This window comes from Haemaphysalis longicornis, unplaced genomic scaffold (assembly GCF_048455015.1).
Source record: "Haemaphysalis longicornis isolate Haplotype H1 unplaced genomic scaffold, Haemaphysalis longicornis Haplotype H1 scaffold_2, whole genome shotgun sequence".
NCBI lineage: Eukaryota > Metazoa > Arthropoda > Arachnida > Ixodida > Ixodidae > Haemaphysalis > Haemaphysalis longicornis.
In genome coordinates this window covers 185,511,662-185,531,705 of record NW_027526295.1, presented here as the reverse complement: position 1 = coordinate 185,531,705, position 20,044 = coordinate 185,511,662, and the positions used below count along the sequence as shown (strand labels likewise).

At 50.3% G+C, this 20,044-nt stretch overlaps 1 protein-coding gene across 1 annotated transcript; it reads left to right on the top strand.

Annotated features, from left to right (window-relative positions):
• The first annotated feature begins 4,431 nt into the window (after positions 1-4,431).
• On the top strand, positions 4,432-12,063 carry LOC144168437 (uncharacterized). The gene is made up of 3 exons (XM_077697425.1): positions 4,432-4,620; positions 6,323-6,560; positions 11,862-12,063. Exons 1-3 carry the CDS (start codon positions 4,449-4,451, stop codon positions 12,061-12,063), a joined length of 612 nt encoding a protein of 203 aa, XP_077553551.1. The 5' UTR covers positions 4,432-4,448.
• Positions 12,064-20,044: the final 7,981 nt, after the last annotated feature.

The window sequence follows — 20,044 nt, the reverse complement described above, 5'->3', positions numbered from 1 at the left end:
CTCGCGTTAGGTCACCGCGGTACCGTCACATGATACGAGGCGACGAGTACGGTGACATACTTCGGGGCACAAACGTCGTCGATCGCATGGGGCTGTATTTCCAGCAGCATTCTGTACGAATAGTGGATTGGGAAGCACCGGAAGCAGCAACAAAAGGAATGGCAAATGCCGAGCTGGAGTTTTGATTTTGGGGGTTATTCTAGTTGAAATTCTTTTCTCTTTCGACAGGTGTTTGTGGTCGTGATTACTGTGTTTTCATCTTCGTCAGTTGATCAGAGAATTATTTATGAACTAGGTATCAACTTGCTACTTGCATTTACTTATGCGCTCAAAAAACCAAAGAAATGAAGAAGAACGTCCCCTTGAAAGCTCGAACGAAACATTCAGCTACCACGCACATCAAAAAATTGGGCCCATCTCCCCGCGAGGGGGCCTCGAGTAAATGCGTCGCATAGGGGGTGGGTGTATTGCGTTAACGTTTAGTGTTTGGGGAGTTGGTGGTAGTGAATGCGTTGTATCAGCAGCTTCTTGACGTAGTTTGAATGAGTCAAGGATATAAGGCGCGTTCGTAGCCTCCCATTCTGTGTCGGCTTTGTGGCGCAGTGGGTAGAGCACCATGTACATTGCGTTCCGCTCGCAGGGTCGAGGGATCGAAACGAGGCGCCGGATAGTATTTTTTTAAGTGCGAATGCACTTTATAAGCGACCCCGAACCTTCCGCCGTCCGCATAGCAACAGCTGCGGGTGCGCGCGCTTTATAAGCGACCCCGAACCTTCCGCCGTCCGCATAGCAACAGCTGCGGGTGCGCGCGCTTTTCGTCTTCCTTAGCTACGGGGGGAGATGGGCGCGCGCTGCCTGGCCGCTGACATGGCACATACCCACGTGGGAGATTGGCCAGGAATAAGTGCGAATGCACTTCTTAAGCGAGCCTGAATCGTCGCGCTCGCATAGCGCCTCCTCTCCCCCCTCGCCTACTCTCCTAAAGCCCCTTTACTACTCTCCAGCTCGCAACACCCTCTCTCGGCGCGCCAGCCAGGCCACTACACTATATATATAAAAAAAAACAACATCCGGCGCCAGGTTTCGATCTGCGGACTTTGCGGCCGCAGCGCGACGCTCTACCGACTAAGCCACGGACGCGACGCTGATATTAGTGTTAGTAACGCGCCTTATATCTTTAACTCATTCAAACTACGTCGTCAGCGGCGTGCGTTGGCGACTCAGCGGCGTTATAGCGGCTTGATAACTGCGTGGTGTACACGTGATACTACAAACCCGCTAGTTCTGCATTCTTTCACGTGACTGCGCCTCCTCTCCCTTCACTCCGGTCGGCGCTTCGCAGCTGCGGTGCGCTGCGGTGCGGTGCGCTCCTCCTCTCGAACATACACGTTAATTCACCAAGATTTCCGCAGAGGGACAAACGAGGCGTGTTAAGCCGAACGTGATCACGAGGGGGTGTTAATGTAACTAACGGGCAAAATGCCACCAAACTTCAACAAACTCCCCCTCATAGCATCACCCCGTGCTTCGCACTTCCTCATACTCCCCTTCGGGGAAATGCGGGGGAATTTTTTTATATAGTGTAGGGGGAGGGGTGCGGACAACAACGGTGCGGACTACGACTACGGACGTCAACGCGGGTGACATCGTGAGTTACTGAAATGCTCTGCATTTAAAATCCAACAAAAGGAGTTATTTTCCTTGATTCGCACGACAACCACGGAAGCGTTAAAGTGTTTTGTGTCTCAGTCTAAGAAAATACAGGTTAATAAAGGTCGACAGCCCTTTTTCGGTCTACGAGGGGTCTCTACCGAATGTGATGATTCCTAATTTAAGCTGCAGCCAGATGTGAACTATTTCAAAGCAGGCATTCTTTACCCACAAACGTAGGTTCTTGTTTCACTTCTTGAGCGAGCCCGCTCTGCCGCACTTCGATTTTTCATGCAAACAGCTGTTCGTGTTTTAAATTCTGGGCGTCCCGATATTTTGTGGCTAGGTATTTTCCCTGTTGTTCGAGCCCAGCCTGCCTTTTTCTTCATCGTGGCGCCACCGCTACCGCCATCATACCCATCATTATGACCCACGCGTGGAGGCACGCGCCGAACGTAAGCGTCTCAATCTCGAGCGAGCTCAGAACACGGCTGGTCCTGCTGTAATTCGGACGCTACACCTGGTGCCGGGTCCGCGTATCGGCTCCACATGAAGAAACTCGTCAGCTGCAGCAGGAGCGACTTGAACGCGATCGTGCCGCCCGACGTCCGCGGCCAGCCTCACTGTACGGACCACAGCGACACGGCCGCCCCAGCAGCGACTTTTCCAGGACCGTCGGCCTCCGCCGCAGTCGGAGTGGCGGAGTCCCAGCGAGACAATCTCCGCGGGGACACCCCATCACATCCGCCACTGCCCCCGGAGTCGCCTAGGCGTCTCCAGCAAGCGGAAGCCTCTGGCAGCCGTAAGTGTCCGAGCGGTATTCTAGCAGTCTCTTTCGTTAGCTGGCCAGCTGCGGCCACTCCGGAAGGCACGTGACATTATTGTGTGAGCAATAGATGAGGCTACGCCGTTCATTCACGGATGAAGAGCGGCAGAACAGAGAATGCAGAGCGCGTGCAGAGGGCTGTCGTCAGCGGAGCCGGCGGTGGCGGTGCGTACCCAACCCTACTACGGTGCCTTGATGTGCGCCCACCGCCGGCGGGGGCCCGCATCCCGGCACCCTAACCAATATCGACCTCTTTGCTAAGCAGACCTCATGTCGAAGCACGGCTCGCGCACACCCACCGCTCGACGCGCCCGTCGCACGGCATTGCGACGCGTCCAGTCCCCGGTTGTACACGTCGTACATGAAGTGAAGCAGAAGTCTGTGGAGCGCGATAGCTCGTTGTTCGTGTCGGCAGCGCACAGTGAAAACACATTTACTGATGGAATGTTCCCTTGCTTTTTCCCCCTATCCCCCATGACCCCCTCTTTATGGAACGAACGAGAGATTGCAGACGATTTTTTAGACGAGGTGGTGTACACGTATAGACGTAGAACAATTGCCGGTGTAGCCATGTAGAGCTTTGCCGTGAAAAGCGAGATTGGCGAGTAAGCATATTTGTGTGTATTGACCGACCCTGCTCGTTACCACGCTTTCCAAATGGTTTAGGGTTGTGAGAAGTAATACACTTTGGATCGGAGTTTGATAGGTGGCTGCTCTCAGTGACGTAACGCAGTTTCGTTTCTCTTCACTAAGTACCCATGTTTTGCTCCGTGAAAGTGACACGCTGTCAGTCGGAGCCGGGTGCTTCATTTCTCAAGGGCTCTGGTTGAAGGTGTGTGCGTGCGTGAGCGCACGAGCGCACACGCGCACGCTCGTGTGGTGCGTTTATAAGACGGGAATATATATGATTTGACCCTGAGGTATTCACACTGTCTCAAAGTTGTGCTAGCAATGAAAAATTGTCTGCTGTGTTAAGTGAAAACGTAAATCGGTCTACCGCGCGTACGGCAGTGTGTGATAAGTGTTAATTTACAGACAGTAGAATTAATGTAGGCTCTAAAAAAGGTCAAATTATGTTGCCTTCCTTCTATTTGTACTTTTTAAATGTTCGTGTTCCCCTTTTCTCTTTTCTCTTGATCTTTTTCTGAGAGGAGGAGGGGTGCGAGTTCATCGTTACGTCGGCTTCCTAGCAATACCTTGTCTTCCTCGTTGCACCTTTTCCTTTGTGTGCTTAGTTAATTTTCTTTCCCATTTTGGTCTTTGGGAACGTCCTTTTCACAGTTTCCGTTACAATATTTCCTTTCGATCGTGCTATGTGAAGGAATGGAATGAGAGAAGATGAGATCGTCCGCTCGCCGTCACCGGCTACCTTCTCGGCACGCCCCGTTGCTGATAGAATTCAGCATGTTTCCGCAAAGAAACAGTTGCCTGAACATTAATACGTAAATACTGCTCGTCACCTTCACGAAACAATGCAAAGTTTAATGCGAATGCCGCTTCCCAAGCTGCTTTTTGGAGCCTTAATTACACGAAAATTCACGTTTTCTTATGTCGGGCCCTCGAAGCAATCATCCCCAAGAATAATGCTTAAAACGCTCTCGTTTCATACACAATCTTAAAATCGCCCTCGCCAGAAAAGAAAAAAAAAACTTGATGTGCAAAGCAGCAGCAGCAACACCAGAGACGCCGGGGATAACTAAGCGCTTCCTATGAGATTTGAATGTGCACTTGTGAAAATTTAATTTCGTTGAGCACTCCTTGTGAGTGAGTTAAACGGTGCTGTTGTACCGCTTGATGAGGTCAGTGGAGAGCGGGTTTGAACTGACGTATCACTGCAGCCGAACGCCGCTCCTACAGCCACAGCTGCGTCCTCAGCTGTGTGGTGCTTGTGTTTTCATAAATGCGAAGTTTGTGCTATAGACCGCTTTGCCGTCCCGTGTAAGCCGCTTCTTGTCTTCCAGCGCCAACGTTCATGCCGGCTTTTTTGCTCAATAGGCCGTATAATGCTTTCGCATTTAAACTCCACCGCCTGTTTTCAGACTTTACCAACGGAGGTCCGTACGTCAGCGAGAAAGACCGGAGTGGCGCTCGTGCCGGAAATTTGCCGTCGTCGACGGGAACGGCTATGCATCGTCTCAGCAACGGTGAGCTTGCACTGAAACGCTGAGTAGCCAGCCGGCTCACTAGGTGCTTAGTTGAGAAAAACATTTCGCGATGACTTTATGGACTCTCCCCGGAACATTAAGATGCTTCAGAATGCCTGCTTCTTCACTGAAAGCTTAAAGCTGTTTTGTTTGAAAAAGTACTCTCTAGATGACTTGTTGCGGCATAACACTATAGCTGATGGTTTTCACTGGAGCTTTCAACAGCAAAGCTCTTTAGCAAATCGTAATTTTTGTTGTCCACAGTTAAAAATACCAAGAAATTGCCGAGCACACGCACGTAAGCGCGGGCCTGGCGGCGACCACCCGGCAGTAAACAAAACGACGAAAATGCCAAGCGCTGGTGTGTGCGTGCCTCGCGACGACCGCCAAGCGTTTCCTGCGCCCGCTCGTGAAGCCACGCCTTCCTACTTAGGGAGATTTTCCAAGATTGAGGCGGCCGCGCGGACGTAAAGAAACTAAGAAAATGTCGAGCCGCCGTGTGTACGTGCCTCGGGGTGACCACCCAGCGTACCGGGTGCCCGTTTGCCAAGACAATTATACCCACCAAGGGAGATTGGACTAAAAAAAAAAAAAAAAAAAACTCCACGGTTCGCCGTAAACGTGGCTACACTTGCTCGGAACGAAACACGCCATAGCGTACGCCCCTGCAAGGTGATGTCCAAAAGTTACAACTTAAAAAAAAAAATAAAAACGAAGGAAGCTACCACTTAAACAAACAATCATGGAGTTAAGGTCTTTGTGGCAGTGAAGAAGCAAATCGGCAACAATCGGGGACTTAAACCTTGGTGATAGTCGTGAAGGTTGCGTACACCTTCGCTACCCCCGTCTTACGCGTTAGTGTGAGCTTCCTTCATTCTTAAAGCGTGCTTTTTAGATGCGACGGCATCTCATTCACTCGCCTTGTCCCTCCATACGGCGTTGTTGTCCGTCCACACCCCTCCCCCATTCTCCTCGCCGCGCGAGCTGCGCTCTCCGCCGCTCACCCCCTCTCCTCTCCGATAGCGAACACTCTCTCGCGAGGGGCATTGGATTGGATTCGATTGGATTGGCTTGGCTTGAATTGAATTGGATTGGATTGGATATGGATATGGATTTGGATTTGGATTGAATTGGATTTGGATTGGATTGGATTAAAGTGGATTGTGTTGGATTGTGTGGCGTCATAGCCGCGCCACGTTGCGTCATAGCGGCGGAAGGGGGTTCACGGCACTTTTCACGCGATGGGAGAATCAACCTAACGGAAACAACGGAACCCCCTATGCGTCGCATCTACACAGGGGTTCCCGCGAGGGGAGGTGGGAGTAATTTTTTTACATTCTTTCGTTTTCATTTCTCGCGTTACGACGATTCGTAGAGATCAACGACCTCCTATTGTTGAAGGGCCACGTTCCCGGTAGTCCATCCATTACAAAAATTCATCTGTTCGGTTCCCAGTCACAGCGGCGGCGAGCATATGCCAGAGAACTGAGATTTTAAACGTCCTACCAAGCGCAAAGGTTACCGGTGTGCACCTAAACGGTTCTCATCAAGCTTGGTCTGTGGGCTTTGTAACTCAGAGGCAATAGAACTTCAGCTCCAACCCGAGCCGTTACCTTCAAACATCCTTTGCCACTTTACACCTGCTCCGCACTCACCATGCACAAATTTCCTCTATCTACCTGGCTGTTATCCGTTTGCTCAGGCCAAATTCCCAGCATCTTGAGCATCCGTCAACTCACGGTGGACCCGGAGCGGCTGAAGGACGGCTCCGGGAGGTCGGCTCCCCCGTCGCGCTCCGTGCCCGACCAGCAGCAGCGCTTGGCCTCCGAGGTGGGCAGCCCAGCGTCCAAGGTGCCACTGCGTCCCCTCAACGAGGCCATCACCGAAAGCTCCCCCCTACGCGCCAGCATAGAGTCCGAGATGCCAGCCACCAGCACAAAGTACGGACGCAATTATCTAGGCAGCGCTGTTAGTTTCTCACTTCGCCCTACATTTCTTAGTCGACTTCTTTCTTCAGTCTCGTCCGAAATAACACGACTAAATCCGTATTGTTGGGCTAGCTGGTGCTTAGACAACATGGTTTCAACCTCGCAAGCGAAGACGCTGGACGAAGGGTAACAACAGACGGTACCACTTCGCCTGCATGAAGTGTCTTGCGCAGTTGAAAACACGTTGAAGGGACACCAAAGTTGTCCTGTATCGATGGATGACGGTGCCAAAAATCTAAATAAACCATTTTCGCAACTGAAAACACCAGAGAGAGTGGTGAGAGCTCATTGGAGAAACGACCATAAATGTTTTCCTTAAACAGTCTTAAGTAGTTGAGCACGCGAAATCAAAGTAAATGAAAATTTCCCGTGAGCTGATCTCATTAAAACCGACTGCATGCCTTATACACTGCAAGACAGGCTGCTTCCCTCACGGTTCGGAGTCGGCCATGATGCTTTCAGTTTCGTTTTCGAAAAGCATTGGTCCGCAATTAGGGAAGTCAAAAACCCACCACGGTGCAAGCCCGAGCTTCTGCCAGCAATATCCCCGGGAGGAAGCGGCAAAAGGAACAAGATTTCACTGCAGGGGTTTAAGCGACTCGTCTGAGCTTCTAATTCGTTCTCCGCGCGCGGATGTTGCTGTCTGAAAGGCGTGCCCGGTCCCTGTTCGGACTTTATCTCCAGAGAAAGGTTAGGGTACTTACTGCAGGGGATTATCTGACTGAACCGCACTTGTGCTATTCCTTTCGCAAGGAGCCGCTGTTTATAGAAATCATGCACCCCTCCCTCTAACGACGACAATGGTTGAACACGAAGCTTTCTTGTGACGTATTATTTGATGTTTTGAGTTTTCCAAACCGCTTCGACCATGTCGAAATGGAACGATCGCATATACGCTGGCTTCATAACGCGAGGAACCCAGGTTCGATTCAGGCCACCGCAAACATTTTTTTCGTTTACTTCACCCACGATCATTCATCCTCATCAGAGAGAGTTGGCTTTCTTCCTGCAGGGTGGCATAGTTCGTCGGCTGAGCCGGTACCATTGGAGGACCTCGGTATAGGTCGTGAGGGGTACCTCATCCTCGGCTCACAAGGGCCGAGGCCGTGCTCTACAGACAGCTACAGACAAACTCTGTGATCACACCCGTGTTGGCGCAATACATGTGTCCGGGTGCCTACGACAGCGTGCAGTGCTGTGTGTGCGCGAGAGCAAACGCGACTCTGGCCCACCTATTGTGGGATTGTGAACGCAACCCAGACGAGGCGGCCGCCCCGACGCGGCTGCCGGACAGTTTCACGAGTGCCATGATTTCGTCCGAATACACGACCCAACTCCAGGCCGTCCAGCAGCTCGAGGCAGCTCTCGCACGGCAGAGACTCGGGGAGGCGGCGAGGCCGAGGGATCCACCCCCTCACTGCCCGTCAGCCGAGCCAGTCGACGCCTGCGGCGCACACCACGAGGACGTCCAGGCCGCGTCACGATAGGGTGCCTCTCTAGGAGGCGATCCTCTCGTTCTGCAGGCTAGCCAATAAAGTTGTCTCTCTCTCTCTCTCTCTTCCTGCAGGGTGTTTTTCCGTTAGACACATCAGTGAGAACACTAAACCTTCGTTTAATAATCCGCTTACCGTGAGCGCGTAGCTCTACTCTTATCCTTCGGCCGCGGGGCCTCGGCCAGGAAGACTACTTGAGACGTACGGGAGCGGAAAGCGAGTGGGCATTTCCCGCCAGGTTGGCGCGTCGCGTGAGAGAAAGGAATGTGAGATGGATGTGATCGTCAGACGAGGTGAGATGAAGGGTCCCGCTTCAGTGATGCCTAGCCATGTAGTCGCGCTTGCACGATATTTGAAATGGCGCTTGTCGCTGCTTCGCTCAAGGCCGGCGTGATGGGGTCTGGGTGTCCGTTGTAGTCGGGCAACCGGCCGCTGGAGCGGTGAAAAGCGTTTCTCGTTTAGTCGGTGGCAAATAATAAAAGTGAAAGCCATCCACTTTGGTCAAAGAAACGTTATCGACAGTCGGCCATGGCTCGATGACCTAAGACCTACCGTTGCCAGCGTGAGAGCGCCTAGCGTCAACCATTTACGCTCTAGACCACACCGGTGCCTCGCTTCTTTCTGAAGCGATTTCTAACACAAAAAATTAAGAGGTGTGGGAGAGGAATGCAACTTTCTTCACAGAGTTCTAACCAAATAACGCGTCGCTGCTCGTCGAACAAAAGCCGAGAGAGTACAAAATGTATCTTTCAGTTGAAACAAAATTTCACTCAGTCTTCAGTGTCCCTTTAACATAAGCTACACCAAACGAAAGCAATCAAATTACGCGCTCATCCCTTACCGCGCAGATGTCGACCGCGGCGTCCACAGCAACGCTAGGCGCGCAAGCACTACTTGGTAACGACAATGTCTCCAGCAGGGTCGCGTCCATTTAATCGGGGTTTTTTCAAATTGCGCGCTACTCCCACAGCGTGCAATGCCTCCAATGATGGTGAAAGCAAAGTTCCACATGTGAGAAAAAGGATTGAACACAGACCGCGGCAGGTGTCTTGTCGCCAATCGCCAATGATGGTGAAAGCAAAGTTCCACATGTGAGAAAAAGGATGATACTTCGACGTCCCTAGACAATAACGCGCGACGCACTGCCTACTCTTCGCACTGTCAAGCCTCCTACTCTTCGCACAGTGAATCCTTTCTTCTCCGTGGCACGGTGGATAGCCCGCTTGCTTGACCATGAAAATGTCTATGGTTCGAAACAGGCTTCAGAGAAAATACTGGTCGGCCTCCCCCGTAAGGCCGGCGATAAAATGTCTACGAGTTCAAAGTCGTGCGTAAACTTAAGTGTACCTAAGTCATCTGACGAGTCAACGCGTCATCATGATCACCTGTATTATGTCCAAAGCGGGACGAAGGTATCCGGTAGACATCCAGCCTTAACTGCTTCTCTTCTGCGATGTCGGGATTTGTTATTTGGCGTCAAAGTTTCTAATCGCGTCTCTCGATGGAGTCGTCAGTTTTCATCTTTTATTCCCGTTTGCCTGTAGCCACTTTGTAACCCAAATGGTCCACCGGTGTTCGATTCTCTGCATTACACGCCGATACCATCTTCACTTCGTTCTTATATTACTGAGGGAACAATGAATATGGCATAATGGCAATATTTTCGCGTGGGTCAGCGCCGGCGTTTAGACACAGCGATCGAAAGAAGAGTACAGAACAAGAGATTGGAGAAAGCGCGTAAAGAGAGCTGCCTTTGAGAGGAAAGGTAGCTGTCTGGCAATTGCTGCGTTGCCATGGAGACAAATCGAGGCGCAGCTCGGCAGCTGTCTCTGCATCGACGGGTCCCCCGACTCCCACCACCACTCATACGAGTTGTAAAATCGAGTCTGCCTCTAGTGCAGAGCGGCAAGAGAGGAATGAAAGGAAACGAAGGCAACCAAATGTCGACACTGGTGGACGACGACGACGACGACGACGACATCATCGACGACAACATCATCGACGACAACATCAACATCAACAAAAAACCCGACAGGCAGCCATTGCTGCTGCTAAAGCGACCAAACGTCTCGTCTCGGGTGGTTATAGCAGTAAGCTGGGTTGGTGCAGTGTACGAGGACCGGGCCGAGCCTCATATCTGCGGAAAAAATGCTGGATATTTAAGATCCGGCAGCGATAGGTGTCTTCCAAAACGCTTGTCTTATGTAGCGCTTAGTTGGTCTCAATGTTTCTGCCCCATAGGTCATTACCGGCATTACCATGGCATACCCTTTTTCCTAGTGACAGAGGTAGCCTGCTGTTCATTACTTCATAGCGTTTCTGGATACTCTCCAGTCCATAATAATTCTACACCTTATTTTCTTCTTGTGGTCTAAACGAGCACTCGTTACGTTCATCCAGCTTTAGTATTGCACTGAATGGGGTGCTTTCTGCGTGTGTATTCAAAATCGGTTTCATCGTACTCATGTATATCTTTAATTATGCGCGATGCATTTCTGAGTGCGGGCCATTCTTCTGAGCTCTTCTCTTGATTTACTTACTGAACGAGACGATGCTATCCAGTGGCTCAGATATCCCCGACTTCTGGCTGTCAAGCTTCCTAATACGGGCTTCTAGAAGGTACATGCTGCGAATAATTTAAGTGAGAAGCTGAAAAATACCAGAAACATAAAAAGAAGGAAACAATGGCGAAAGAAAAATTAACCAACTGGTGCTGGAAAGGTAAAAGCATATAAAATGGAGGAATAAAATGAATAAATAGAAAAATGAATCAAATGGGGAAGGACTAAATGATCAAACGAGACTAAATAGTATCCAAATAACGAATAGGTAGTAAAAAGATCAAATCAGGCGCACGTGGTCGCTAGGCAGCGTAAGGGATGTGTAATACAAGGCCACCAAGGCTATCATTGAACAATGAGTTGCGATAAATATGTTACTGCCGCAAGCTAGAGGCCAACAATACGCGGAAATGATGTATACGCTCAAGCACACGCTTGCAATGTTTCCGAAGACAAGAACTACAAGGTCTTGTAGAAAACGCCGCAGAAGGCACCAGGAAATTTTTTTACATATAACCCTGTGAATTCATTCCTTGGTATTTATTCTTTGTTATTAATTTTTTACTTCCAAGTTCCCATGTTTTCTTCCATGTTACCTCCCCTCCCCTTTCCAAAAATTTGTTCTTGGGTTTCTCAATGAATGCGGAGCATATATAGGCGCAATTGCGTAGAGTAGAGGTTTGATTTTCCCTCCCTTTTTTCGGCCATGCCTGCCCCTTAAGTCCGTCTTCTCATTTTTTGTGTGTGCCTTAGTTTGGCCTCTTTTTTTATATTCCTGTGGTTTTGTTTCACTTCACCCGTTTTTTTTTATTTTTTGTGCTTTACCCTGTAGACTTCGTATAGTAATGATTATTTTCACTGTCCCTACTACTTGGCGTAGCGTAGTAGACTTAGGCCAAGTCTTCATCCTTATGGCAATAAAGTTCATTCATTCATTCATTCATTCATTCATTCATTCATTCATTCATTCATTCATTCATTGTTCCTTTTTGTTTTTCCTGATTTTTTTTTCGTGTTCTTTTTTTAAAATTCGCTCGTAAACGTCCTTTTCCAGTTTTGTTACAATCATTTTCGTTTCTAGATCTTGACTTGAAAACGAATGAGCGAAAGCAGCTCCCCACTACCAGCCGCTCTCCTCACACCACTCGATCCCCTTTCGTTTCGAAAACACCCCCTCCGCTGTCCTTTGCCCCCAGCAGGCCTCGCCCGTACGTGCTCTTCGTGGTGCTAGCAGTCCTGGGCCAGGGCATTCTGCTGCGGCTGGGCTTCCTGTTGAGCGCGCTGCTGCGTCCGGGACCCTGGGTCAAAACCAAGGAGATCCCAACCCGGATCTGCGGCGGCATCTGGGTCCAGGGACTGCTGGACGCCCGTGGAAGCGCGGCTGTGCGGCACGAGGTGTGACCTGCCTCGGCGCCTCCCACGGCTACGGCGGCGTGGAGTGCCAGCCCCAGCAGCGACGCGGACGCGGCGGCTCCTTCAGCGCGAAAATCACTGTGACGCCGCCACGATTTGATGGGCGGCTCGTAGTTAGTCGTAATTTTAAGGCTTTTTCTTTTTGAGGTGGAAGGGTGAGAAAATGGTTGGGAGCAGGGTCGCGGATGATACCGATGACTCCCCCTATATCGGTCCTCACCGAGTAATAAAATAATTAGTATGGGAAATGCGTTGTGAATTTTGGTACTACTGGGGAGTACCTGCGGACAAATTAACCAGAACTTGCTGTATGGATTGGCTATGCAGAGGCGTACGAGACTTTACACCATATGGTCCAGGGGCCGTCTTTCTTTTTTAGATGCGGAGCATCTCTGGCTCGGGGGGATTTCACTTGTCCGTGCCCCGTCCGCAGCGCCTCTGATGATGATTGTGGCAGGATGCCTCTAGGGATTGGTCAACCACAAAATCCATCACGAGATAGCTTCGCGTTCAACCACCGTCGTCATCTTCCCGTAGTGGAACCGCTGAAGAAGAAGACAAAGCTGCGAAGAGGAGAGCGTGTACGTTGCTAATCCATCAATTTTCCTACACTCCTCTCTGTTGTTTTTTTCGTGATTTTTTTCTCTCTCATTAGCCTAGACCAAATTCTTTCTTCTGCTCCATTATTTTGCCTCGCATGATTGATTGTAATGAAAACATACCTTCATGGCCAATCCCCCTAAGTGGGTATGCGACATTTTTCGGGCCACCACCACCATCACGAGCTAGCTTCGCGTTCAAACACCGTCGTCATCTTCCCGTGGGGGAACCGCAGAATAAGAAGAAGGAGAAGAAGACGAAGCAGCGAAGAGGAGGGCGTGTACATTGCTCTCAGCCGGTGCACCAACGTCAAGAAGCTTTACCTCACCGACGCTGACAGACTACCGATTCTACCCCACTACCCCAGAGACGACAACATCGACAAGAAGATGATTGACGAGTTTCGGCGCCTCGAGAACCACCGCCTACTCACCGTAGCACAACAGTACTTGCGTGCCTTTGCCACCGTTGTGGACCCGGACGCGGAATTCCCTCTGGCGCTACTAACAACAGATCACTCAAAATAACGGCAACACAATGGAACCACACGGAACCCCCATGATGCTTTGCATCCTCATCAAGGTTCCCCACGCGAAGATGTTAATGGTGGTAAAAATATCTATTTGAGCTTTAGGGGAGAGGGAAGGGGAAGTGGTCAGCCACCCCATGTCCAGGAGGCCGCGAGCCTGCGCCGATACCAGAGCTCGTTTCACCAGGGCGAGTTGCTGCTCCGGTGCCGAGCTGGTCCGAGCGGACTCCCACTGCTCAAGGGTGGGAGTGAAGGGGGGTTGGGTGCTGCGGGCAGAAGACTAGGTGGAAGGTGGTAAGTGGAAGGTCACACGCTTGGCAGTTATGGGGGAAGAGGGATGGGGAGATGTGTGAGAGAATCGTGTGATTAAGGTGGCGATAGACATAGGCTTCATGTGGGGTAAGGGATGGGTGAGGAGGAGGGTACCTTCTTCTGTTGTTTGTGTAGTGGGAAAGGATGGAGCTATAGGTAGAGTCTAGCGGTGTTAAGGTGGTGCTTGCGGAATCTGGACGTCCTGTGGTATCTAACCTTGCAGAGGGGAGTGCCCGGTTGTGGAGAGCGCGGGCTGCGGCATGGGCCGATTCATTCCCAGCAAGACCAGAGTGGCCAGGGGTCCAAACTATTGTTATCTCTATTTCTTCGGGGAGACAGTGAAAGATTGGAAGAGCTTGAGGGGGTGCCAGGCCAGCTTGATACCACCGGCATGCTTGCTGAGAATCGGTGATGATGGTTAGGTAGGGCTGTTTTTGGTGGGTGGTGGTCGCATGAGCGATGGCGAGTGCCTCTGCTGAGGGAACTGGTAGCTGCTTGTAGGTGGCTGCAGTGGCGAGATGGCCGGTAGAGCCCAGGGTGACAAGGGTGGTGTGAGAACCGTTGGGAGTATGGGCGATATCCGTGTAGCGCGTTTGCGCGTCGGTTTCATATCGCCTTGTGAGCGCTCTGACACGAGCTTCTCGCCTTCCCCTATTGAACGTCGGATGCATATGTTTCGGGATTGGGGTGACCCTAAGCCGCTGGCGAATGTGAAGAGGGATGCGTTGAAGTTCGTGAGTTGCAGACGGGGTGGACCGGCCAATGGTGCGAAGCACGATCCTGCCAGTGGGAGTAAGGGCCAACCGTTGTAGCTGTGAGGTTCGTTGGGCTTCCAGAATTTCGCTGAGGGTATTATGCAGCCAAGTTGGAGTAGACGGTCAGTAGAGGTAAATGTAGGGAGGCCCAAGGCAGCTTTGTAAGTTTTGCGGATTAGGGCGTCCAGCTTGGTGGTTTCTTGGGGTCTGAGATTCACAAACGGGGTTCCGTAGGTGAGTAGGCTGACAATGAGGGCTTGGACAAGACGGCAAGTGTCTGGCTCTTTTAGGCCGTATGCCGATCCCCGGATTCGGTGTATAAGGTGGATGAGCTGGGAGAGTGTTCGGTGCAGTTGGGGGAGTAGGGCAGAGCCTGAACCATCCCAGTGGAAGGGAACGCCTAATATCCTGAACGTGGTAACTTGGGGGATGAAAGAGCCACTAATGGTGACATGCGGATCAGGGGTGGGCGCAGCCGGGCGGCCTCTTGTGCGGGCGCGGAGGACCAGTAGGGCGGACTTAGATGGCTCGCAGGTCAATCCCCTGGGTTGAAGGTAAGCAGTAGTGGTGTCGACTGCTTGCTGAAGGATGTCCTGTTGTTCACCGCTAGAGCCTTGGGTGGCCCAGAGAGTCAGATCATCAGCGTAGAATGCGTGGCGTAGGCCGGGAATAGCTAGCAGTTTGTCAGGGAGGTGAAGCAGAGCTATATTAAAGAGAAGAGGCGAAATAACCGATCCTTGTGGTGTGCCCTTTGCCGGGATGTGGAAAGTAGGCAAGAGTAGAGGGCCGATTCGGAGTGTAGCTGTTCTTTTCTCAAGGAAGGCTTTTACAAAGCGAAAGGTATTGACGCCGCAGTTCGTGGTACTCAGGTTTTCCAGTATGGCTTCGTGGGTGACGTTGTCAAATGCACCCTTGACGTCGAGCGTTAAGATTGTTTTGGGAGAGGTGCGGCTTAGGTGGTCCACCACTTGTTCCTTGAGCTGCAGGAGGACGTCTTGAGTGGATAGGTGTTGCCGAAAACCAAACATTGTGAAAGGGTAGAGGTTGTGGTCTTCCAGGTATGCGGTGAGGCGCTGATGTACTAGGTGTTCGAAGAGTTTACCGATGCATGAGGTCAGGGAGATTGGTCGAAGAGTGGCGTCAGTGGCTTGTTGGGTTTTGGGATCAGTATGATATCCGAGTGTCGCCACTGCTCAGGTATACAGTTCCCCCCTGACAGTGATAATTGTAAAGTTCGAGGAGATCTTGGAGTTATCCCCCCTCACCTTGCTTGCGTGAAGGGCATCGTTCGAGGTGTTGATGTTCAGATGACACCTCAGGAGGTACTAGAGCAGTTTTCAGTAGCGGGAGTCACGTCAGTTTACCGTTGCAGCCGTGCTGTAGAGAAAAACAGGGTGCCAACAGAATCTGTCATCGCTACATTTGTAGGGACCGCATGTCCATCGGAGATTAAAGTATGGCCACTCATTTACCGTGTGGAACCTCTCTCTCCTCGGCCACTTCAGTGCCACAGCTGTTGGCGTTTTGGCCACACATCCAGGGCGTGCAAATCGTCTCCCCGGTGTCGCGCATGCGGTGAGAGCCATTCTGTCGAGCTATGCACTGCCCAAGATGCCAAATGTTGTTTGTGTGGAGCGGCACACCCAGATGACTATTCTAATTGCCCTGCTAGAGCTCAAGAAGTCCAAGTGGTTGAGGTCATGGGTAAGCGTCGCTGCTCGCGCGGGGATGCTGTTGCCATTGTCAAAGAAAGGACACATGGGTACGCTGGAGTTACTGCCAAACAATCTCCATCACTCGCTGACGCAGCCGTAGTCAGTACCATTGTTGCCGCGGTGGAAAAAGCGGTTGCCAAGATCCAACAGCCTTCCCTCGCTGACCCAGCTTTTGCTTCCGTGGTTGCGGCGGCCGTTGAGAAAAGTGTCACTTCAGTTATCACCCAGTTAACTTCCAGCATAATCGAGTGCGTGTCCCGCACAGTGGTGACTCAGCTGGCGCCATATTTGCAGCCCGCTCCGCTTTCGTGTACCTCTTCTCCCCAAGTGATCCAACAAGTTTCCACCGCCCCTGAAGGTCCGCTGCTCTCAGCAGCTAATCTTGCCTCGGATTCAGTTAAAGTCTCGTCTACTCTCACTACCTCTGTGCGTGGATCCGAACATCTTACTTACGCTGAGGCTGGTACTTCGTCTGATCGTGGTGCTACGGCCGACACAGACTATTTCCCCCCCCTTTCGCCCTCTTCAGACTCGGACATGGAGCTTCAGACTTGGCCCATGGAGACTGTAAATCAGTCTAGTAAGCGTTCCGGATCACCTAGTACCGAAACCCTGGAAGTGCAGCCAAAAGCAAAATCCAAGAAAGGTAAATCTGTTTCAAAGCCCAAGGGTCAGATATTAGAGGCTGCAGTTGCTGCAGCCGGTCTCTCTGAATCATAGGGGTTCTAAAAGTTATTCAGTGGAATTGTCGCTCTGTTTCGGCAGGCTTTGCAGATTTACTTTGTTTGTGCTCCCAATTTTCCCCAGACGTAATTTTGCTACAGGAAACCTGGCTTAGAAGCAACCAGGAATTTGGTCTTTATAATTACCGCACCTTTCGGCTAGACAGACCAACCCGAGGTGGCGGTCTGTTAAGTTTGATATCTACAAAGTTTGCTCATAACGCGAAGGTGTCCTTCCAACTTCAACGCTCTGACTGGGAAATTTTAGTGCTGGAATTGAAGCTACCTGGTTGCCTCCCTTTTTCATTATCCAATGTTTACTTTCCCAGTGGCGTCGTTGATTCTGAACCCCTTGATTTGGCTATTGCTTCGGCTGTACCTCCAATTATCTTTGCAGGAGACTTTAATTCCCACCACGTTACTTGGGGCTTCCGGACGGATTCTTGCGGTAATCGCTTGTTGGATTGGATTACAGATAACAACTTAACATGCATAAATTCGGATTCTCCAACCTACCTTAAGGGACAAACGCAATCTGTTTTGGATTTAACTATATCTTCTCGAGGTGTTTCAGTGCCTTCTTGGTCGACCATTGATGGCGGGTCGAGTAGTGACCACATCCCAATAGTTTTTGACATCGGGTGTCCCATCCGTTTAATTAACCGCCAAAGCCGATCTTTTGTAAACTATAAAAGGTTTCAAATCTCTCTGAAGGAGTCCTTGTCCTCTCTGGTCCAACAAAACGAAGCTGAATGTGCGACAGGAATGTTCTGCTGAATGTTCTGCGAAGCTGAATGTTCTGCCCTTTCCACTTCAGCTCAGTCGTCATTATTTGAAGTGATGTCGAAGAAGTCAGTGTCGCCTAGTCCCTGGTGGGACGAAGAGTGTTCGCGCAGCTTTAGACGTAGAAAGGCAGCCTGGAAGAAACTTTGCCAGAACTTATCCCCGCTTAACTGGTGCAACTTCAAATATTTTTCAGCGGTATTCAAACGCGCTGTTTCCAATGCTAAACAGACTTATGACACAGATAGATCTTTGAGTCTCTCCAAGCCTAACAATAAGCGTGCGCTTTTTCGCTTTCTTCGATCGCGGAAAGCCGTACCCTGTCCAGATAATACAGACTCTGTGGTGCTATCTCCAGGTGAACTCTCAGAGTCCCTAGAGTCGATAGCTGATGGGCTTCAAGCTCGTTTTTCATCTTCCTTAGCGGTGTCCTTTTCCCCGCCAGACGTGGCAGACGACTTCATAGCGGTAACGCTCTCAGAGCTCGCTGATGTCATGACTAAATTGACAGCTGCAGCTCCTGGCCCAGATGGCATTACTACTGAAATGCTGAAATTATTATATAATGAAGCTCCGAATCATTTACTTAACATGATCAATTATTCTATTAGACATGCATGGATCCCCGATGTCTGGCGTCTCGCCAAAATACTTCCTGTACTTAAGAATGCTGGTCAGGGCCTCTTGATTGAAAACATCAGGCCTATCGCGTTGACATCGAACGTGGTTAAATTAGTCGAGCGGATTTTGCAGCAACGCATAATGCATTTGGTGTCTAGTTCTAGAATCTTTAGCCCGAGACAAATTGGTTTCCGCCCTGGGTGTTCCATTTGGAGTGCGCATATTGACCTTGAAAGCCGGATTAAACTAGCCCGTCGCACTAACCAGTTTTCGGCTCTAGTTACCCTAGATGTAGCAAAAGCTTTTGATAGCGTGGAATACCCTGTGTTGTTGTCCCGGTTACAAGTCCTAAACTTCCCAAGGTACATTATAGCTTGGATTTGTGAATTTCTGAAGGACAGGCAGTTCAGTTGTGTTAAATTTAATGTTACTTCCTCACAGCGGCCACAGTCTAGGGGCGTTCCGCAAGGGGCGGTCCTTTCCCCTGTTCTTTTTAACATCCTTGTAAGCGATATTCCGGTGGTTTCCGATGTCTCCACATATGTATATGCCGACGATGTTGCATTTTTTGCATCAGCTCCTGACATTCAATCACTTTACGCTTTAATGCAGTCATATCTGAACCTCATTGCCTCCTGGTTGGACAGTATTTGTCTCTCTTTGAACGTCAACAAATGTTCCTTATTAGTTTTTCCGATCTCAGGCCCTGTTAACATTACGCTCAGTTACCGGCAGTGCATAATTCCTCAGGTTCCTTCCTTAAAGTACCTTGGGATAATTTACACCAGTGAACTTGACTGGACCCCACATATTGCCCTCATTGAGGCCAAAGGTGCACGTGCTGTTGGGATGTTAAGACGTCTCAGTCATAGAAAGAAGGGAATGCGCAGAGAGACCCTTCTTATGATATACAGGATGTACGTTCGCCCCATTTTAGAGTTTGGGTGCGTGTTATTCGCTGGGTCCGCGGCGTATAAGCTTCATCGTCTGGTTATTCTGGAGCGCCAGGCTCTTCGCTGCTGCTTAGGGTTGCCTAAGAATGCAGCAAATGCAGTTGTCTACTTGGAAGCGCGCGTTCCTCCTCTGCTTAATAGGTTCCGGACACTGACTGTTGAAACTTTTCTGAGAGCTTATAGCTCTGAGGTGAACAGGGAGCAGTTTATCTTTATTGTAGAACCAGGTGCGTTTATGGTGCACCAATGGCCCAAGTCCTCATGTCCACAAAGCACTCTGGTACAGAGCCTCCTTTCTCCGTTGGGTGTAGCAATAAATCAGGTTATTCCATATAGAGACAGGAGTTCTCCTCTTTCTATCAATTTCCAGAACATTTTCCCCAAAAATGCTAAACTTTTACCAGCCCGACTGCTCAATCGTCTTCTCGAAGGTTATTTGACCTCCATGCAGCCAGGTGCTGTAATATATACAGATGCCTCTCAACGAGAAGAAAAATCCGGTATAGGAATATTTTCCCTTTCCCTTAACTGGTCCTTTTCGGTTCGTCTGGTTGATTTTATCCCGATATTCTTCGCGGAATTCCTGGCAATTGTCCTGGCGCTACGAAAGCTGGATGTATCAATTACATCTCCAATCATAATTTCTGATTCTTTTTCTGTATGCTTAGCCCTTTCTTCCCCTAAAGACACTCCTCTTCTGCGGACGTTTCGGTCACTCCTGCCACCTCACTTCACTGAAATTAACCTTCTTTGGGTTCCTGGTCATGCGGGGATCACATTCAACGAGACAGCCGACTCTCTAGCAAGGATAGCACTTTCAGGTCCTGTAGTAGACGTCGTAGAGCCGACACCATTAATAACAGCAGCTAGGTACCGTAGGATGCTGAAACTCCGAGAACAGCAAGAATCGGTTTTACTGTCATTAAGTGAATTTAATCATCTTAAATTCTCATGGAAACCTGAATGGTGCCCTTCACGC